Source organism: Acomys minous (assembly GCF_964271855.1).
Source record: "Acomys minous genome assembly, chromosome: 17".
NCBI classification, from domain to species: Eukaryota; Metazoa; Chordata; class Mammalia; order Rodentia; family Muridae; genus Acomys; species Acomys minous.
The window spans coordinates 32,525,300-32,547,604 of record NC_140500.1 but is presented as its reverse complement, the minus strand read 5'-3'; the positions used below and the strand labels follow the sequence as shown (position 1 = coordinate 32,547,604).

The 22,305-nt window shown below is 48.9% G+C and overlaps 1 protein-coding gene across 5 annotated transcripts in view; it reads right to left on the bottom strand.

Moving 5' to 3' along the window:
• Positions 1-363: 363 nt before the first annotated feature.
• Positions 364-22,305, bottom strand: part of SRGAP3 (SLIT-ROBO Rho GTPase activating protein 3) — a 229,215-nt gene continuing 207,273 nt past the window's right edge. For 4 of the 5 annotated variants that reach the window (XM_084765997.1, XM_084765993.1, XM_084765994.1 and 1 more), the window contains 7 exons: positions 21,817-21,922; positions 21,385-21,612; positions 17,867-17,946; positions 13,421-13,601; positions 12,043-12,192; positions 9,726-10,053; positions 364-5,561 (listed from right to left, as the gene is read on the bottom strand). In XM_084765997.1, the coding sequence (XP_084622123.1) occupies positions 5,148-5,561; positions 9,726-10,053; positions 12,043-12,192; positions 13,421-13,601; positions 17,867-17,946; positions 21,385-21,612; positions 21,817-21,922 (1,487 nt within the window). In that variant the 3' untranslated portion in view covers positions 364-5,147. The remainder of the gene's footprint in view (positions 5,562-9,725; positions 10,054-12,042; positions 12,193-13,420; positions 13,602-17,866; positions 17,947-21,384; positions 21,613-21,816; positions 21,923-22,305) is intronic. The other variant, XM_084765996.1, reaches the window with a different exon arrangement.

Here is a 22,305-nt window from a genome sequence, read left to right as displayed (position 1 = left end):
CACACACACACACACACCTATCTAAAAGGTACATTGTGTTTAGACAACGAATGCTAAAATTTTACATATGCCTTGATGCGAGACACTAGCGCCCTGTGGCTCTGGCAATTTGTCCTTGCTTTCTCAGGGCACTTCTTGGAAGGTTGAGCAGCTCCTGCTTCCTCCTAGTCCTAGTTCTCCAGGCCCAAGCCTATCTCCCTGGCCGTGTTCTTGGGGCTATACGCTTGAAGCCGTCAGTCCTTGCAATCTTGGCCGAGAGAGAGGAAGCACGCAGGCAGAGTGGACTGAAGGGTAGGAAGGCCACTCTGGGCCCTCTCTGCCCACAAGGTGTCAAGTTACCCTTGCAAACAACCACAGAATATGTTTGAGAAAAAGTTAAGCTGTTTTATTTCACAGGAATAGCTCCACATCAAACCAGCAGGCACCATCAGAATACGCAACAGAGGATCCAGTCAGACACTCTATAGGACGGGCATTTGGTCATAAGGTAGAGAAACGATACCCAGAAGAGGGCAACAGTTAGCATCACATGGGGGACAGGCAACCAGCAATTTCCTAGGGTGTTTTCGGTTTGTTTTTCCTGTCACAACTTGGGGGGAAGAAGAAAAAGCAAAGGAAAACAAAATAGACCAGCCACTCTGAAGCAATCAGAAGCAAACCTATTGCCAACATGTAAACAGTCACACTGCCTGGAATGAGGGCCTGGGCAGCAGAGCTGGCCTCGGCCCACTTCCGTCTAGGGAAGGAAAGTGCACTCCGGCGGTTCCACTTCAGGGAACAGCTTTGTGATTGGCCTGGGACAGTTCTCACAGAAAGGAGATGTCAGCAAAGAACAGCAATGGCTGTTTGGCCAGTAGTCCCAGAGGATGGGACAATAGAATGCTGGCAGATCAACGTCAGAGAGGCTAAGAGGTCTCAGACTGACAGTGACAGTCCCTTCTGGCAGTTCCCTGGGCAGCTTTCGGAGTATGGGGAACTCCCCACTTCGAATTCAGCTCAGTGGAGAAGAGACCCCAGAGAACCAGGGAAGTGGACATGCACCGTCGGGCATCAGCTCTGCACAGCAGAAAATCGGCTAAGCCACGCCTCAGCTCGCCCCTTCCTGCCTTTTCCTCCCTGTCACACCTTTCCCTCCCAGTCCAGCAGGACCCATCACCACAGCTAGAAGCAACACCACCCTCCACCCCTTTCTGGGTTTCTTAGGAGAGTGAGGTGTTTTATTCCCGTGTGGAACCAACCATCAGGAAGATGAGGAATTAGAAACAGCAAGGCTGAGAGGAAGGACCATGGTGTTAGTCCTTGGGGTTTTCCAGCACTTGGTCGGAATGTCTGTGTGCTGACCACTCGATGCCCAAATACCAGGTCACAAGACATCCTCTGCATCCATGCCTCCTGAAGACCAAAGGACCGCACCCAACAAGGCACTCCAGGAGACGCCAACGAAGGGAGCCCTGTGTACAGGCTTCTTTCCCACCAGCTCCCCTGTGTGTACCACAAACCAGTTTAAAGTGTTTATAAGGCAGATCTCTGAACTGCTGGTTCCAGCCAGTAGCCAAGGGATGGCTCCATTTCCTGTATCTCTTCCCGCTCCGATTTGATTTCTTCACTGGGTGTAATAAACCTTCCCGTTTCTTAGGAATCCATTTCCCTCCTGACCCCTGGTTTAGTGACTTCAGAGAGAAGACTCCCTAGTCTTAACTCCCACACCCACATTCCCTCCGGTTGTGCGCTCGGTCCGGGGTTCAAAAGGCGCTTCAAGGTGAAAAGTTAGCACTGAAAACAAAGAGAGGCGACAGTTGTTCACAGGATCCCACAGCTCAGAGCAGCTCGATGACGAGGAAAAGAGAAGGGAGGGCGGGGAGGGTGAGTGGGGTCGGAAGCTCAGCTTGTTCTCAAATTGATCGGAGAAAAGGTCTTTAGCGGCAGCTGGGCCACATGGTGCCCAGGAAACTAGACCAGGAATTAATTGTCTTTGGTCAGTTTTAATTAAATGAACATCTTGCTGGTTCATTCCTAAAACAGACTGAACACTGGTTATACACAAAAACAAAAAGCTTGACCTCGGGGGTAAGTTGGAGGTTAAAAAAAATGCCCGTTATCAACTAACTGATCAGTACACCTTTCAATAATGGTGATGAGCATCAGTAGACACCACTTCCCCTTGTACCCTTGGCTATACTGAGGACTACTAACTATGTTACTACACCCCCCCACCCCAATCACTGTACAATTAGGTTTCTGGTATTTGTTTTTGTTTTTTGTTTTTTGTTTTTTTTTTTTTACATCGATCTATCTACTAGGTGCAAAGATTTGGTGAGTGGCATTGGCTATACTGTAATTGTAGCCTTCTTTAAAAAATTACAGTTTCACATTTTAACAGTTACTTTCCAGCATTTAACAAATACAGCAATATATAGTGGACTAGAACCAGGCAGGAGTTGGAAGGGAGATGCTTACACTAGATAGACACGGATGGGACTGAACTGCGGCCTGGGGGCGGCTGAGACATGCAGGGGACCAGATGAAGGCGTGTGTTGGGGGTGGGGGTGGACAGTGTTTTTCCATTTGTTCTGCATCAAAGCTCAGATTCGGGGTTGGAGGAGTTGGGGACTCGTCTGCCATCTGTGTGTGTGTGTGTGTGCTTCCCTAAATGTGAACTCATCAGCCACTTGCCAATGGGGGAAAAAATAGATGCTTGAGGAAAACAGCTGAGACTCGGCTTTGGGGACATTTGGGAGAGGCAGTAAGGAAGATGAAATAAGTCAACCCAGAGACAAATCTGCACATCATAACTGGCATTAGGTGTGTCGGGTAATAGATTTGTAAACTCAATTTTGCTTTTATCTGGTATCCAGGCAAAGAATGCTGCACTTTTGCCTGGGAGGTGAGTGGACTTAAAAATCTGGGAATAATAGCCCTGGGATACAAAAGAGAAGTCTTATCTCCTGGATGCATAGCAGAGATAGCAGAAATGAGGGCTTCCTGAGCCGGATGCAGCCCACTAGGGCAGCTGTCATATCTTGTGCAGGTCCTAGCGCACCCCCAGGCCTTATTCTCTTCAATTATAAAATGGAGATATCTTTATGTGCTCGGAGACAGAGGGCCCACCATAGCAGTTGAGAGGGAAGGAAGGCTTGGTGGCTCGGGAATCTCCCTGGTAGTCTCATTTTGTGCCCATTCTTAATTTTGACCCTACAGGCCCGGCAGATGGGCACTCTCCCCAGACTCAAGTATCAGCGACTCACTAGGTCTTCCCCTGGGGAATGGGGCAGGTTACCTTTAAATGAAGGGTCCAGCAGTTGGTGGCAGAAATGCCAAGAGTGGCGTTTCAAATCATCTGTAGGTGACAAGAGTGCTGTACCCAAGGGTCACATAATTCCTATGGGGCTGTGACTCAAGTTCTGGATTTGGGACTGTAAAACTTGGAGGCAGGCAGAGAACCAGTGTGTGTGTGTGTGTGTGTGTGTGTGTGTGTGTGTGTATGTGTGTGTGTGTGTGTATGTGTGTGTGTGTGTGTGTGTGTGTATGTGTGTGTGTGAGAGAGGGAAGGGATATGGGGAAAAGATCCTTGGTTTGGCATGCACAGGGAGAATAGAAATAGTCCCATTAGGATTAGATTTACCTGTGGTGCATTATCCAAAACAGAAAATAATAATAATAACCTGGAAATAACTGGAAAATGGAGACAGCAAAAATGCAGATAAAATAGAATCAAACAAGAGCCATGCAGAAGGCTTTTGTGGTATTACAGAATCACATACCTTGTTTCTACGACCATGTTTTTTCTACATTAACTGCTTTAGATGGAATGGAAGAAGAGGAAGGGAAGGAGGGTGGGGCACACTTCTGTTTTCATAAAACCTCAGCCTGTGGTGTTTCTCAGCAGTGCAGCTCTCCTAAAGTGGAGGCCAGGGGCTGACTGAGCACTGGACTGTGGACCTGATCTCGAACAGAAATGGGATTCACCTTCAACGGATGAGTGAAATGTTCACTCATCACCTCCTCGCCCATTTTGTTCTGAATCTAGTATAGTATAATTAGTAGAATAAGGAAGAAGAAAAACATTAAATATTTTGAAGACGAGAGAAGTAAAACTTGTATAGTCACCACAGATTTATCCCTACAGCACTTCTAGGGTCTGAAATACTCCATGCTGGTTGGGTTCTGTTTGGTTTTCATTGTTCTCTTCCCCCAACCACAGGTAATGCTGTGATGGCGCGCAGCACCTCACCATCTTGGTTCTGTATACAAACTCGAGGGTCTTCACACCAACCTCTCCCCTGCCTTTCGGGGTACAGTTGACCTTTGGCCTCTGGGTGGCAGGGCAGGGTCTCTAGGGGTGGATGAGGGGTTTTCTATGAGGGTTCCCCACCTTTAGGAGCAGCCTGCTTGGGTGTATCGCCTGCCCCACCCTTCCTTGAGGGGCAGACTGTTCTGGAAGGCCACGACTTCTGGAGACAGCTGGAGACTGTTTCTGGTTTTGTGTCTCTGCAGGTTAGTGGTATATTGCTTCGTTCGCAGTTACTGTGGGGCCTCTAAGTTCTCCCAGAGAAGTCCCTGCATATCCCACCGAATAACAGTGGGAAATGTTTGGTGGCATGGGTCTGAGGTAAATCTAAGTTTCATAAAAAGAAAAAAAAAAAAAAGGAGCGTCTATATACAGTTAGCATGTATGTATGTCCAGCTCTCTAGGATATGTATATAGATGCATAAATATATATATACACACACCTACAGACACATACGTACACATATGGGTATATATGCACGTATTTATATACACACACATATATACGTATGTAGAGAATACCAAGAGAATAATTTTCCAGTGACAATATGAGAAGCTGGTAAGCATCTGCCTCAATCTTAGGAAATATTGTCCTTGGGACTGATCTTGCTCCAGCATTCCTTGGCATGTCTTTTTGCCCACAAGAGGCCTGGGCTGTGGCATTCACATGGCTGAGTAGTAGCTGCAGCAAGCACCTGGGCTTCTGCTCTCCGCCGGCACACACCCTACTCCCAGGCTGACCTTCTAGGATCTGCCCTCCAAGGCCAGGAGATCCCTGGGAAGCGAATGGAAGCCACCGAGGCCACCTTAGGCCATGGTGTGCTGCAGAGGGCCACGGTGGTGTCACCGGTCCTGCAGGTCACATGGTGCCAGACTTGTCCGGCGAGCTATTGGGGAACATCTTCTCGGTAGGTGTCACAGCTGGGCTGCCCACACCCGAGCTGCTGCTGCTGCTGGATCGATGCTGGACCACAGGCCTGACTGGCCGCATGGGGGGTGGACGCAGCTGGGCACCAGCCAGGCGAGCTGACAGGGCCGGCTTGAAGGTGGTCATCATCTCAGTGGATGAGCTGCTGCTGCGGCGCATGGCAGCATCCGGGTCTCGGATGACAATGGTGTGCAGGGGGCTGGCGGGCTCTGAGCTGATGGGGCCTGGTGGATTCTTCAGGGGCTCCAGGGTGTCCAGCACCACATCTGGTGCCTGCTTGACGGTGTTCTGTCTCTCAAGTTCCCGCAACTCATGCAGAGCGGTGCTCATGGTCTTCTCGATGTCCTGGGGGAGAGAGAGAGCTCTGGTCAACATAGGGTCTTCAGGGATGCTAGCCAGTTCAAGGCCTTCCAGAGGACACTTTCTGAAAGCTCTATTGCCCAGAGGGAGATCAGACCCCAGGGGGGTCTTGTAACCAACTCAGGGAGTCAACATGAGGATTCCTTGTACCTGTCCTGCATAGGAAGTCACCGTGATAAAGGCAGATCGAGTTGTGGCAATCAGACAGACATTCATTCAAAAACCGCCTCTGCCACCTGTTTGCTGTGGAACTGCACGTATTTCTCTGAGCCTGAGAGTTCTCACTGGTAAATCGCAGACAACTATAGTACCTACCACAGTGGGTTGACAAATGTCTAGAACAATCAGATCCTTGCAAAGAGAATGGCCTGGCACCTGGCTGAGCACTTACTCAAAGCTTCTAATAATCTACTGATACGGTGGGACAGCTGCCGCACTCAGTTCACTCATAAGGAAACGGAAGCTCAGACTAGTCGAGTACCTTGCCCAGAGTCACAGAGCTAAATAACAAGACAATGCAGGTCAGAACACAGGCAGTTTGTTTCCAGAGTCTCTGCCCTAGCCATTGTTTTTATTTTTGTTGTTGTTGTTGTTGTTATTTTTGCTTGTTTTGTTTTGTTTTCCTTAAAAGCCCTTTATCTTAGGGTGGAGGGATAGGATTGCTTAGTGGCTAAGAGCTCTGGTTGCTTTTCTAAAAAGCCCAGGTTCAATCCTCAGTATCCACACAGTGGCTTATAACAGCCTGTACCTCCTGTCCCAGGGGTCTGTCACCCTCATCTGTCTCTGTGGCCACTGCACACGCACATGCAGGCAAAACACCCACACATGAAATCAAATGAGAAAAATGAAAGTCGTTCATTTTAAGACATACAGATACTGAGACATCACACTCCACCCTACAGAATTGTATAGTCCTCTGTCAGTTTTTAAAATTAAAAGAAATCCTTACCCATAGGGAAATTACCATCCACAGAGCATACACCATGCATCCTAGAATGACAGGAAGACCACTTCTCTCTTATGATCTAAAAGGCTCATTTCTTGCTTAAAAAGTGGAAAAAAAATCGTAAATGGCACATAGTACATCATTGTATCTGTAGGCTCATCAGAAACAGAATACCTCAGGTGACAGAGGAAGGGCACATCAGGCTAGCCTGAGCTCGCTCCTTGTCTACCAGTGCAGGGCAGGGCTAGGGCTGAAGGCAGCACCAGCCACTCTGAACTGCACTCCTTCCGTCTGTTGAAAACCCACATTTGCTGTGAAGATGTGGTGGATGAGAGGATGGACAGGAGGACGCTCTGCAAACTGCCAGACAGTGCTCATCCATCTCCTCAGAGCTCAAGAGGCCTTGTCTGCAGGGCTTTTAAGGGGGTTGCCTCTACATCCAACGGATGTGACCCTGGCTGATCTGTCCCAGAACCCATGGAGGGCACAAGGGGCTTGTCTTAAAACCCTCCACTCTCAGGTGCCATGTGCAATCTGAGCAATGTTGGCTACTAAGAGATACTTGCTCTTAAGCAACCCAAGGCCAGCCCGGGAAGGGATGCAGGCCTCTGGGGAGAGCACTGGGGCTGGAGCCCGGAGATACTGCAGCGGTCTCTGTTCCCGGAGTCTTCATCCTCTCCTTCCTGGGTCTGCAGGCAGTCTCCTTCCTGCCAGACCCCACCCCGTCCCCAACCAGCCTCTTGCTCACCTCACTGTCCCAGGCTATCCTATTCTATCTTATTTGCTTTCTGTGTCTTGCTAATGACTAACACCAGCCTTTATGCTTCCCCATCATGCCTAACCCTTCGCACACTGTGCTGGCAGCTGTAAGACTGGGTCTTCAGGGGATCCTTTATCCAAAGCTCAGTTGTGAGTAACTCTGCAGGAAGGGCTCTTCGCCCTGCCTCCTGTACACACACTGTGCAGGGTCACCCCAGCCTCCACCACTGTTCTGGGTTTTAGTCTCCTATTGCTGCCCCCACCCCCTACCCAGAATCCCTTCCTTTTGCTCTAATCCAATGGAAGCTGAAAGGTAAAAATGTCAAGAACTAAAATGTTATTTTCTTTCCCCCCCTCCCCCCCAATCCCTGGTAGAGCATGAATGGGAAAGACAGAAAGCTCAGAGAAAGGGGGGCTGGGGGTTTAGGCTGCAGCCTTGCATTAGTCTGAGGGATGCATAAGTCTGCCAGGTGAAGCTGCACAGAGGCACTGGGGACTGAGGGATGCAGTTGGGACCTACTCAGTTTTCACCTCCTCCCCATTTTGGATGACAGTGTTGCCCATTTCTAAAACAGCCTCTTTACCTGGGCTCCAGTTCTACACTGTTTAATTCTACAGCGGAGACCAGGGAATCTAGGGTGAATCAACTTGCTGTTTTGGGGGTTCTCCATAGCACCTCCTCTTTGACTCCAACAAAGTCGGGGGCTCCTCAGAAACGAAGCTGAGGAAATGGGTGGCTGTCCAGTGTCTTCTTGACTGTTTTCACAGTTTCCCATGAGCTCCGGTCTCGCTTCCATCGGTGAAAAGCACCATCCAGTCAGCGTGGGTGCGCACACTGACAACTTGCATAGTGTTGCTAAGTGTATTTCTTGGCCTAGGCTAATGCTCCTCAGATTAAAAACTAAAGAAATCTGGAGCTGGGATACCCTAGGTCCTTGCTAGAGATCCATAATGCACAACAAAACACTGCAAAGCTCTAAAATGCCTGGTAAATACGCCTTTCTACTGGGCCAGAGGCCCACAGCATGAGTGACACTAACTGCAGAACACTCCTCTCATACCACTGGCATCGCCCAGCTGTCTGTGATGTGTTAGGCACAGTGCCCCAGACTGCATGTGACAGGCCCCGAGCCAGCTTTAGGACACCCTTGCCTGCTGTGATCGGCAGAATCTTAGAAAGACACTAGGTTCTAGGGTGATGGTTGAGGCTGAGATTAGCCTGCGAGGGCAGAAGGCCAAGTTGGCTGTCTCCTCTGCTTGGCCCATGCCGAAGTAGTGGCCCCAAGGACTCCGTGGAAGTAGGCGTCAGTATATGAGGTAAATGCCATGTGTGGGGTTTTAGCTGGTGGTGCACTGCATCCAGACAGGGTGGTCTCTGAGGGTCCTCCCTGCACTCTTGTAGGGACATGCTCAGGTGCTCGCAAGTTCACCTCATCCCCTTCTGAATGGTATTCAAAGGCTATCAACACCACAGGCTGCCCGCAGCCTGAAGGATCTGCTAGTCCTTGTTATCTCTTAAATGAGAGACAACACTGAGAGAGGTGTGTACAAAGCATGGTTATGTTCATCTGGCCAATACAGGAAAAGCAAACGTAAGACGAAAACAAACAAAATACCCTGCAAGCGCTACAATGTCTTCCATTCTGCTTCAGCTATTTAGTCCTGCCCACCCCTCGGGTCTCGGACATATCTTCCCAGGCAATTACTCCCAAACTGTAGACTCTCAAACTGTGATATACTCTCCCCCGCCCCGCCTGCTTATTAAAGACACCTGGCTCAGCTGCCATTTTGGGTTGGCAGTTCTCCTCAACTATAAGGTCAAAGGGGCAGGGCCAAAGGACATCATGTCTCCACTGTACTTCACTGTGCATGGTGAATGTCACACAACAGATGTTCAAGCAAGATCCATAAATAAGAGCCTGGAGAGATGGCTCAGAGGTTAAGAGCACTGACTGCACTTCCAGAGGTCCTGAGTTCAATTCCTGGCAACCATATACTGTGGCTCACAACCATCTATAATGTGGTCTGATGCCCTCTTCTGGCCTGCAGGTGTACATGCAGGCAGGGGATTGTTTACATAATAATAAATAAATAAATCTAAAAAAATTTTTAAATCCATAAATAAATGGAGTACTGAATGAAAGATGGATACATGCATGGGTGGATCCATGGACTCAATCATAGCATCCTGTGGAGAGGTCTGCCACTGCCTCAGCCCCATATTCCAGCGACCCTCTCTCCAGCCTGGATACTGGGGGGGTGAGGGGGCGGTCTTCCAGTCTTACAGAGCCCTAGCTTGTGGCATGGGAAGGAAGCCAACTCACTGCCTTGTCTGGCTCAGTCTCAAGTCCCATCAAGGCCACTGTGGCTCCTCACTTAGCAGTTTCCACCCTCTGGCCCACTGGGTATCTCACTGGCCTAACTGTCCTCTGTGGGGCCCTTACTTCTGCCAGGGCCTCAGCCTCCAGGGACTTGTGGTCCCCTAGGCTGCTGTGTCGCGTGGAGCCGCAAGTCGACCTCATGGAGAGCCCTTCTGCCAGCGTCTTCTTGTCAGGGTAGTTGATGCTGCCAGCGCTCCCGAATGTAGCCATCCTCCTCTTCTCAGGGCTCTCAATCCGTCCCCGGCTGAGGGGTATTTTGTGGGGGCTGCTGGGGCAGGCAGCAGCTCGGGGTGGCGTGTCTATGCTGGGACCCAAGCCCCGGGGTGGGCTGTGTGTGTCGCCCCCGCTTCGGCGCCTGGGGATGGCCGCTCCGTCGGACCGTAGTCGCACTCTGCAAAGGAGCCAGGGGCGGGAAGCATGGGGCAGAAGTCAACCCTAGCCAGTCTCAGAATGTGCCAGCCAACCCCCATGCCGTAGCTAAACGCTATTCTAGAGGCGCTAGCACAGTGAAGCCTCAAACAGCCAGACTGTACAATTTGGCAACGAAAGGGCCAGCTCAGACTATGACACCTCCCCTAAAGGAGAAAAACAAGCTGGCCCAGGGAGGAGCGCTGAGAGCTGGAGCCAGGCTGGCTGCAGGCAGCACTGCAGACCAAATTCTAAGTCAGGTTGGGGCAGGAAGATTTCAAACCGGAAATGCTGTGGCTAGCTGTGGTAACACATAGTTTGAAGCCTTTCAGACTCTAGCTGGTTCGAAAGACTGAGGCTTGGCTGAACCAAAAGGCCACAGTAAGCACAAGAGGGAACCCCCGGGATTGAAACAGCTGTTCATTGTCATCACCCACCAACCCCCCAAGAGCAAAACTGTCTATATGGATTTCCCATGTCTTGGAAAACAAGTCAGTGAAGAGAGAACACCCCACTGTAAAGTGTGCCTTGTATCTGTGGGTACCTTTCCCACCGCTGGGGCTCTACTGGCGTAAAAGGTTATGAGCTGCTTATCAGGAAGCACAAGCCTTTGACCCCGCGTCTGCCACAGCTTTCCTGTGTTCTCCCAGATCCATTCTGGGAATCTGCTACATGGACGGACTATCCCGTTCCTGCCCCAATCTGAGTGGATTAAAGATTGCTGTGTCCTATTGAGGTCACCCAAGATACATAGGCCTTCGTGAGGGGGAGGGAAGGCTGGATGTGGGTGACGGCAGGGAGGGACAGCGTACTAGGGACGGACCAAGTCCCGTGGGATTGGTGGCGATTTGCCCTCTGCCCCCAGCAAAGCTAAGCAAGCCTGTGGGTGCCCCATAGGACAAAAGCATAGGTGCTGGGGAGGAAGAGGCTTCAGGAAGGAAAAGGAAAAAAGATGAGAGCGGGAAGAGGGAGGAGAGGAGAGAGGCAGGAGATGGCATGGCCCTCCCTGGAGCAGGGGACCATGTCACTCTTATCTATGGACCCCAGTCTTCAACTTTCCCGTGGAGTCTATCATCTTGCAGTGTCCAAGGCTGAACTGAATAGACTTAGCTCTAGAAAGAGGCATCAGGACCTCAACTAAAACAGTCTTGAGTACGCTCCTACTGTATGCTGCCACAGGTGTCTCAATCTCTCTGCAAAGACTGGGTTGATCACATGACCCTGCTGCTATGGGGCGGGGCGGGGAGCGGGCACACAGACTTGACATTCTAAGAGGGCAAGGGGTTGGGGGAGAAGCAGGGCGAGAGACTGTTAGCTCTTTCTCTTTTCTTGTTCCCAGAATGACTTGCACAGCTCCTTGCTGGCAGAAGGGTCATGTGACACAGCCCAGCCTCTGTGAAGATACTGGCTTATCTGCTCCCACCAAACATGTGGGTGGAGTCGGGTATCAATTTCACTGGCACAAAGGGAGGTGTGAGCTCTCTGTTTAAGTGGTGTGTTTCAGGGATGGGAGACGGTGGGGACTTTACATTTAAAGAATATTGTATAACAAATCATCTTCAGCAGAAAGCTGGAAGGAGATACAGGAGTTGGAGAGAGAAACAAAAGTACTCGCCAATTTTTCTCTCATGTCTCTCTCTCTCTCTCTCTCTCAGACAGTTTTACTATGCAGTCCAGGCTGGCCTATGATTATTATTTAAAATAAAAACCTCTATGATCTCAGCAGATGTCTTCCTCTTCCTTCTTTAACGCCCCCCTTCCCCCAAAGCTGGGGTGGGCTCACACCTGGAATTCTTGGATCCTTCTAGCCAGCCCACGCAGCCGTACTCAAGGTTATAGCTTGTAGGATGAACGTGCTGTAGCAGCCTCTTCCTCCCCTTCCTGCCCTCTCAGCTTCTCCCAAATTCAGACACAAACGAACAAACAAATGGGGCACTAACTAGTGAGGCAAAAATGAACCCGCGTTTCCTACCGGCCCATCACCCCCCCAAAGCCGTAATCAGAGATGTGCTCTGTGGGGGACTGGAGGTCATTCTTGGAGGAGGCCTTGTCATCCAGCAGTGGTCCGCTGCTGGCCTCACTGTCAGCCTTTTGGCTCAGGCTATCGGAGAAGGCATCATCCCTGGGGAGAAGAGAGACATGAATTGGAGGTGGTTCCTGAGGAAGGCTCAGGATGGCCAGAACTCCTCAAAGCTGTCCCCATGCCTCTGGCTACCTGAATCAGCAGTCCGGGATGCACCCTTTGCCACCACACATGCCCGCCACAATGCTCCCATAGTCAGGCTCGCCTGCAGGTGGCACCTTTGTATTCCATCCCTATTTCACTGTTTCTTTCCTTTTTTTTTTTTTTTTTTTTTTTTTCCTAGCTTGTTTTCTCTCCTAGATTCTCTCAATGATGGAGACAGGTTGGAGAAATGGGGGCTGGAGACTGTAAGCTGGACACAGGGTAGTCTCCTGGCACAGAGTACTGGGTGTTGAGTTTCACATGGCTCTATGCAAAGAGGTTCAGCACCAAGTAAGGGAGGAGAGCTACCTCAGTCCCTTACCTCCCCATCTGGGGTGCAGGATACTTGTGAGGTAGCCCATGCTTTTAGGGTGCCCTGCCAGTTTCCTTCTATAACCTCCTCCTTCCAGTGACTTGTCCCTGCTGTTCGAGGTCTGTGGACCCTAAGGCTGACAGGGGGCCCTCTATCATAGCATCCCCTTTATCATTCTCTTGGCCTTGGCCTTGTTCAATGAGCTCAGAACTTTCCCTCTAACATCACAGCATAGACTAAGGTTTCTCTTCCCATGGAGGTCAGCTCCATAGCAGCTTCCAGGAAGATTAGCTCTGCTGAGCTTATCCAAGCTGAAAGGGACTGAGAGCCCAGGAAGAACCTCACACAAAGTATGGACTTCCCGAACTTGCTGGCAATGGTAGATATTTGGGATGTGTGGCTTTTTAACTCCTTAAATCATCCAAATGACACCTAGTTAACAGAAAGCAAGGGTTTCTGTTTTTTCTCCATCCCCTTGGAAAGTCACATCTGGAGTAGAAGACTGGGCCCTTAGGGGTGCTGAGCTGGCCACTGACTACAGGAAAATCTCAGGATAGTGGAGGGATATGAAAAGACTATGGGATGCCAGAGATCATGGTTGTGACTTGTGAGTAGCATGCATACTTCCTCCATGGATTTCCACTTAAAGGAAGTTAGAAAAAAATAAATAAGCATTCTCAGGGAACATCAAACATATTGAACCTGGGAGAACAAAGTGCCAGTGTACAACCTAGTACTCCCCTTCTACTGCCCATTCCAGACATCACTAATCTATTACCTCATTCTCCACAGAAGGCCCCAGTTCTCACTCACATGTCCTGTACAACTATGTACTGATGAGGGATGAGTCCATCCACACCATTGTGACGGCCCTCCCACCAGTCCTCTGAGGCACGGTGGTACAGGAGTAGTGAGGCCCCTTTTTTGAAGGATAGTTCACGAGGGGACCGCCCCACGTAGTCAAACTTGGCGATGGCCTCGATCTGCTCCACTTCTGGAAGAAAATCGAGAGAAAGTGCATCTGTGAGGACAAAGGGGTGGCCCATGACTCAAACAGCCTTGGGCTTCAGTGAGGAAAAATGGGTACCAGGCTTGATGAACACATGCGGGCTGAGGCTTGCGACCCCAGGGCTCCAGGCTCAGACTCCTCCCCACTGTTTGACCTCAGGCGAGCCATGTGATTTCTCAGAATGTCCAATGGGTACCAGGCTCAGAAGCACAGACCTGGGATCTCAGCATTCTGGAACCCAGGGCAGGAAGACTATGAGTTTGTGACCAGCCTGGGCTACATAGTGATGACCTATCTCATTAGACAAACAAACAAACAAACAAACCACAAAAATCTGAAATGTCCATAGGGAGCTGGCATGCCAGATCCTTGTTTTCCATTGCAGAATTACTGAAACCAGATTGGCCAGTGTGGCAATGCACACTTATAATCTAAGCACTTGAGAGGCAGAGGTCGGATAACAGGAATTTAAGGCTAGTCTGAGCTACATGCGGCTCCATATCAAGTGTGTGTGTGTGTGTGTGTGTGTGTGTGTGTGTGTGTATGTGTGTGTGTGTGTGTGTGTGTGTGTGTGTGTGTGTGTGTGTTACCTCACTTTCCCATGAGCCCTTTTCCCCCTTGTCCATTTGTACATGAGCACCCCATGCTGCCTGGAGCACTAGATTTCCATCTCTGTCCATTCATGATTCTTTCAGTGGCTCTTAAACTTTCAAAAGCTGAGTGAAAACAAGGACACAACAACATAATCAGACCTCATGGGTTCAGTTAAAGCCCTTGCAATGTCTGTGCTAAGAAACATCCTAAATCAATAACCTTTGCCTTCACCTTACAAACACAGAGAGTGTAAGGGATGGAGAGATGGCTCAGTAGTTAAGAGCAGGCTGCTCTTTCAGAGGACCTGGATTCGGTTCCCAGCACCTACAGGTCAGCTCCAGCTCCCGAGGATCTACTGTCCTCTTCTGGCCTCCACGGGCACTGTGTGCACATGGCACATAGGCATTCATGCAGGCAAAACACATATTAAAAATAAACTTAGAATCTAAAAAAAATTTTTTTAAGACATTAGAAATGCAAACTAAAGCTAAATCAAGAGAAAAGGGGAGTAATACAATAGAATTAAGAGACAGAAAGTAGGAAAATAGACAAAGTTCAAGCTGCTTCTTTGAAAAAGATGAATGAAATTAACTAAACTTTGGCTAAGTAAATAAGATAAAAAAAAAAGTCACATTAATCAAACTTGTAAGATCAGGAACAAAAGGGTAGCATTAATGTTATTACTTTGGAGAAAAAAAAAGGTGTCATAAGGAAATATTACCAACAATTATATCAACACATTAGAAAGTTGGGTAAAATGAGCACATTTCTAAAGGATGCAGACTACTGAAACCGGCTTGGGAAATAGACCACCTGGCGCCGGCAGGAAAGGGGGCTTGTCAGCAAGGCCAGCAACTCGAGTTTCATCACTGGGTCTTCTATGGTGGAAGGAGAGAACCAACTCTTGTGTGTTGTCCTCCAAGCTTGGAAGTACAGGGCACGACACAGGCACCGCTCTCCCAATAAATGAATATACAAAACAACAACAACAAAAAATGACCATCTGGGGCCAGTAAGATGGTGCATGAGTAAAACTACTTGCTGTATGGGCCTGATGACCTCAGTTCTCTCCTTATTAAGCCATGCAGAAAAAAAGAAAAGAAAAGAAAAGAAAGCTGGGTACAGTGGTGCACATCTGTATCCCAGCACTCCTGTGGTGAGATGGGAGTGGACGGCAAGAGAATCACTCAGAAGCTCACAGGCCAGCTAGCAGGCCCGTGGCAGAAACACGAGAAATCCTGTCTCAACAAATTGAAGGAGAAAGCCTGCCCATCATGCATGTACATGCACATGCACACACATCGGTCATACATTTTATAAAGAGAAATACAAAACCCGAATGAGTCTCCAAGAGAATGAGGCAACCATTGAGGACTAACGAGAGGGGAATGCCCAGCCCCATACGACTTTACTGCTGGATTCTACAATAATAGTTATTCACCCAGCCTTCCAAAAAAGCACAAGAGGGAGAAACACTTGGCAACACATTTCATGAGGCAAGGATTATCTAGTACAAAACCTGGATTATATCACCGGAAAACTGCAGACTCACAGCGCTTATGAATATGGATGAAATTTTTCCTTCACAAAATATTAGCAAATTGGATGCAGGGATGTGTAAAAGGAATTGTGCTCCACATTTGAGAAGAATTTATCCCAAGAATGTAAAGTTGGTTTAACATCTAAAAACTCAACCATTGTGTTGCATCTTACCAGTAAGGAAAATTTAAAAAAAAAAAAAAAAAGCCCAGATGATGTAATCAACTCAATGGATGGAGAAAAACATTGGGGAAAAACCTTAGCACCTTTCCCTAACAAAACACCCCACAGAGTAAGAACAGAAGAAGCTTCCTGGACTTGACAAATGACTCTGAAAACCTCATTGCTGGGTGGGAGAGATGGCTCAGCCATTAGCAGCACTTGCTGCACAGTCACGAGGCTGGGCACCCAGGAGACAAGCCAGGCATCAGGCACATGCCTGTGGCCTCAGCTCTGAGAGGGGTAGAGGCTGACTGGCTTCCAGTCCAGCTGACACATGTGAGCCCAGTGATCATGGAGGACACTCATGATCCCTCTTCTTGTCTTCATGTGCATCAGTGCACATGCACACATATGCATGAAAATACATTCATACACAGATACTTATGAAAACAAAAAACAAAACCCCTGACAGCTAATAGTCCATCTTGTGGTGAAATGTTGGTTGCCTTTTCTGTGTGGTGATTTGAACAAGAACGGCAGGCTTGTGTGTTTGAATATTTGGTCCCAAGTTAGTGGAACTGTTTAGGAAGAAATAATGTGGCCTTGTTAGAGAAGGTGTCACTGGCAGTAGGATTTGGACTCTAACCCTTTGACACTGTAAGCCCCAAATAAACTCTTTCTTCTAAGTGTTGTCTTGGTCATGTTGTCTTATCATAGTAATTTAAAGTAACGAAGACATCTTGCACGAAAGAAGGCAAGACAAGGGTCTTCATGAATACAGCCAAAACTATGAACAGCAAAATAAAAAAAACAGAGGAATTGGACCTCATCAAAATTAAAACTTTTTGTGCTTCAAAAGATACCATTTGGAAAGCAAAAAGTAAGTCTCATAATGGAAGAAAACATTTTTGAGATAAGGAACTTATATTTAGTATATGTAAAGAGCTGTTCCAACTCAATACTAGAAAGATTAATTTAAAATGGGCAATGGACCTAACGGCAGAATATCTTCCTGCCATTTTTCTAGGAGATAAAAGACCTTAGTTGTCCCTCAGGTACTGAGGGGCAGCTGTGCTGCTTGGAGAGCTGACTGGCTGTGTGGACTGGCCTTGTGGTTGGCTCAAGTAAGCATGAGGCCCTTATGAGATTTTTTTTTTTTTTTACCCAGACTCTTCCTACTAGGCCTCGTGGGTAAGGAGGCCGCAACCCATTTTACTCAGATTGCACATCTGTGTAGTCTGATTTCTATGAAACCAGCATGGCTCTCTGTTCCTCATCTGGCAGGAGGAGAGGAATCAGATAGATGGGTCCCTTCCTTTCTCTACACACAGACATACACACACACACACACACACACACACACACACACACACACACACACACACACTGGTTCTCTCCACAGTCTTCACTGTTGAGGTAATTCTCAGGTGCACTGGGGATGTCCCTGCAACCTCACACTGTCAGGCTGTTCTTAAGGTGCTGTTTCCAATCTGTTGAGATCTGCTGAGAGATCAGGAACTCCCTCAGGACCCACCTCATTCGTCACCACATTCTGGATCCCAGCAAAGGCCTGGTGCAGAGCAGATGCTTGGGCTGGGGCCAGGAACAGCAGAGAGAGAGAGGTCGCTTTCCTCTTAGACACTTGTCTCTTGAGGATTTGTTCTGACCCAAGCAGGACACACAGAGGGTGACATGGGCTGGGAGTGCAGTATGTAGTAAATGCACAGCAGCCACCAGGATCTGCTGTATGTGGGCCTGTGCTGAGACTCAAGGCATGCATTAAGGCTTTCCTGGGTCCCTCTCCAGGCTGAAGGGCATCTGGGCTGCTTGGACAGCTGTGGGGCTGTGGGGACTGGCCTTGTGGCTGGTTCGAGTAAGTATGGAAGTCCTTGTGAGGGTTTTGTTGTTGTTGTTTGTTTGTTTAGGTTTTGGGCCTAGACCCTCCCCCTACTCACCTTCATCACTGGTGTGAGGCTCTGTACCGTTGTCATGGTCAACTTCATCAATAGTCCCTGGCTCACTGTGTGGGCTGTCACTGCAAGCAAACACAGGGAGAGGACATGTTGGGTGCTTTCTTGAATACTCCCTTAGTGACCCCCAGCTTGAGTATGTGTCCCACACGTCATCCCCAGTGTCACTGTGTTTGGGGATATAACCTAAGCAGAGGCAATTAGGCCATGAGGGCTGTGTTATCAGAAACTGATTGATGTCAGTCACGGAGGGGTTAGGTATCCTGAGACCTGACTTACTACATGTTCTAGGCCTGCCCTTTGGGCTATCTTGCTTGTTTTCACACTTTCTGTCCCTCTGCCTTCCACCATGGGACGGTGTGGCATGAAGGCCCTCACCATCTGTGCTCTACTTCTTAGCTTTCAGAACCTTGCGCCACATAGATTTCAGTTTACTATGGAGGACCCAGTCTCAAGTACTCTAGTACAGGCGCAGAAGTGAGCTGAAATCTTTATGTGTCCAGCGAGATTCAGATGGCAGTGGCAAGCTTCTGGAGGCCAGGGTCTTCCGTGTGTGTGTGTGTGTGTGTGTGTGTGTGTGAGAGAGAGAGAGAGAGAGAGAGAGAGAGAGAGAGAGAGAGAGAGAGAGAGAGAGAGAGAGAGAGAGAACCCATCAAGCTATTGACTGGGTTCTAATACACATTACTGTATTAAGTAGGAAGGACACAATGACAAATCACGTGGGCCAGGTCCCTGACCTTACTGCTCACATTCTAGGGAGGGAAGTAATGAGGCCAGTGGACAAAACAGCTTCAAGATAAAATAAAGATTTACAGTAAAGAAACAGGCTGAGATGAGAGCAGTGGAGGGGACCAACAGAGAGTGATTGGGATGGCTTTAGAGGAGGTGACATTTATGATGCCATTAAAAAGAATAGAGAGCTCTCAGCAGCTCAGCTGGCAGCATCTAGCGTGTACAAAGGCCCAGGTTTCATCTCCAGCACAATGTAAGCCTGGGCTGGTAGCACACGCCTGTCATTCCAGCTCTCAGTGGGCAAAGGCAGGAGGAGCAGAAGTTCAAATGAGCTTCTGCTATATAATGAGTTTGGGGCCAGGCTGGGCTACATGAAGCTCTGCTTTAAAAAGAACAAAAAGGAATAGAGACTATATGGTGAAAAACTCCCCATTGCCTCCAGGATTAGATCCAAAGCAAGAACACGAGATCCAAGCTCCAGCTGAGCTGTGGAGCTGTGGAGCCTGGCCCCGCCCCGCCCCCCTGCCACACACCACGCCTCAACAAACTGAGCCACTTTCATTCCACTGAGTGCTCCAGGCCTAGGACTTTCTTGGTGAAGTCTTCAGTGGGCTGGCCCCAGATTAAGCTGCTGGCTTGGGTCCTTTTTTAAACTTCCTTGGGAAGGCTTTCCTGATGGCCTGTGATTGCCTCAGTGGCCACTTCTAGAACAGTGTGCCTCTGGTCCTCCCACTGGAGCTAGTCCTCCTCAGGCACCATCTCTGCCACCTGGAGATGCACACCCTAGAGGATGCCGTGTGGTGGTTGGGTGAGGAGGCATGGATGAATGCCTGGATCTCATCCACTGTACTGAGACCTTCAGCCTCGCCTCCCTTTTAGGTTCTGAAATGCCTTCAAAATTGCCAAATAATTACTAGCATGCCAGTCTCATGGGAAATAAAGAAAAGTGTAAAAATGGTGACTGTGTGTTGTACAGGGACAGATATTTGTGACGTGTGTGTTTAGCTTCTCTCTGTGTAGAAATGGCGCTTTGTAGCTGCACGCTGGTCTTGTGTAGTGTCAGGATAGAAAGCTGCAGATCCCACCGTGCCCTTCATGTCTATCTGGGGAGGAATGTTCAACTTTGAAGCAGTTTCCTAAGTACGTCTAGAGAACGGAGCAATCCAAGCATCCGGGAGCACCCCAATTCCCACTGGACATGGTAGAGTTATTTTATGATCTCAGCATTTACTGTGATCCAGGAGGATCACAAGTTCAAGACCAGCCTGGACTAAATAGTGAGACTCTGTTTCAAAAACCCAAGCTGAAATGCCTAAGTTCCCTGCAGGCACCGATTGCTGCGCTGACCTGGGCTGGGGACAACGTTACAGCAGGAGCATTCAGCTGGTTCCAAGCAGTGTGCTTAATTTTCTCTTCTCTACAGCCTCCCTCCCCCACTGACTTTTCCTTTTTAATTAAAAGTGTAAATGATGTAAAAAGCATAGAAATTATACACATTTGCGGGATACCATGTGATCATTTAATATATGCATACCCTGTGTGATGTTTAAATCAAGGGCAACCGTACCAATTTCCTTAAACATTTACCTTAAAAAGCATTTGCTTTATTTTAAAAATTATTTGTATGTGGAGAGTGGAGGAGATATGTGTATGAGCGCAGGCGCCTGTGGAGGGCAGGAGAAGGCATCAGATCAGCCGGAGCGGCAGGCAGCTGAGAGGCGCCAGCCTGGGGTGCTGGGAACTGAACTAGCATCCTCTGTAAGAGCTAGATGTACTCTTAACTGCTGAGCCTTCGTCCAGTGCCAACAATGACCTTTTTTGTTTTATTTTGGTGCTGAGGACCCAAGGCAGGACCTCCCACGCAGAAAGTATGCACTCTTCCACCGAGCTCTAGCGCACGGTCTTCTATCCCTTCAATGTGAAGGCTTTTCTTCACACCAGTTTTCTGAGACATCTGGTATACATTGGCGGCATCTGCATAGTCATGCCTTACAGTGTAAACACACATCCATCTTCACCCTTTCAGGAGTAGCTTAGAGAAGGAAGCCAGGCCTGGCTCTGAAAAGGTTCTTAACTATTTCTCCCTGTACCAGCTAAGAGGGCTACTAAACTGATGACTTGACCTGAGGTAGGACCCACAAACCCTTGAGTAGGAGGGTCAGTGACTGGAGGCATCACTCTCAGCTTTTGGGGTTCATGTGGGGACACACGCTCCTCTGCTTCCTGAGATAGGAAGGTTACCTGGCCAGCCACCACATTATATGATCCTCTCAGACCCACATGGAACCCCGAAACAATGCCAAGGAATTTCCTATAGGCACATCTGGGAAAGAGAAGCTCCTTCTTCTGTTGGGGCTGCCCAGAGAGTAGGTGACAACGCTGGAGTTGCTGTCTGCTTTCTGAAAGCCACTAAGGGAGAGGCTGTCTGAGAGAGAAGCCAGCACAGAAGTAAGCAAAGCCAAGGAGTGGAGGCTGCAGGGCTAGGTCCTGCCGGCAACCGCTGAGCCTCTGGATCCAGCCACACCTGAGGACAGCCCTAAACTGCAAATGCACATTTGTCTTAGGCTATCTGGAGGTGTGTTTTTATTCTTTATCACTTACACAATTGTGACTGATGCATCTGTCTCTCATGTGGGACTGCCGTGAAGCTTGCATGGAAAACAACGTATGCTGCACAGCCTGAGTGTCATGAGAAAACTGGGAGCCTTCTAACTGTTCTTAACAACAAGAGGATGCTGCTAATGGTACTGTTAAGAGGAAGGGGGCCTTACCAGTACTCTTCCCCTCCAGCCATGCATTTTTCGTACACAGGTCCCTCTAGCTCCCGCGGGCTGGGGAAGATGGCTTCATGGTGGATGATGATGGTTTTGATGACTTCATTGACATGCGCCTGGCAGGATACAGGGTCCTGCCCATCGGGGATGTGCATGAGGGTGGGCCCGAAGCAGATGGCCAAGTTGTAGGGATCCATCATGTTCTCATCACTGTACTGGGAAAGGCTAGGAGAGAACAGGTACCTGCTGTTCACCCAAAAGGCAAATCCATCCCCACGGTTTCTTTCTTTTAAATGGGGAGGGTGGGAATGCTACTCAAATGCAGGAAGTTTCTATATTCTGATTTATAACAACAGCATTAATAAGTGTCTTGGGATACCTCTCCCGGAGGAGACCAGTCACAGAGGGCTCCCCAGGCTAGGTACTCACTGATTGAGGAAAGCAAAGAGGTATCTCATGACCACGATGACCACGCGGGGCAGGGTGATGAGGATCTGCTGGATTGGGTGCACCCTGTCAGCTGGGTTCTCCAGTTCTGTAAGGCACAGGGGGGTTCAAGATGACGTCACCCTTAGAGAGCAAGGCACTAGATGTCCCTAGTCTCCACCTCCTCCACCTCCTCCATCAGCTCTAGGGACCTGCCAAGATGGCTCTACTCTCAGTTGGGAGTTTTGTGAGAGCCTGGCGAGAGCCAATCAGAATAAGACAGGTTGAGGGCCAGCCCCCTCAGCCCTTCAGCTGGTCTTCAGGACTTGTGGGGAATCCTATAGAGAGGTGCCTGGAACTTGGGTAGCAGAAAATCTGGAGCAGCTGGGGAGTGCCAGGAAAGAGGACTGACACAAACTCTGAGTGGACATTTGAAGTGGACATCCAAAACGGATGGGTCTAAAGTTTTCTGGTAGAGGAACTGACATACTG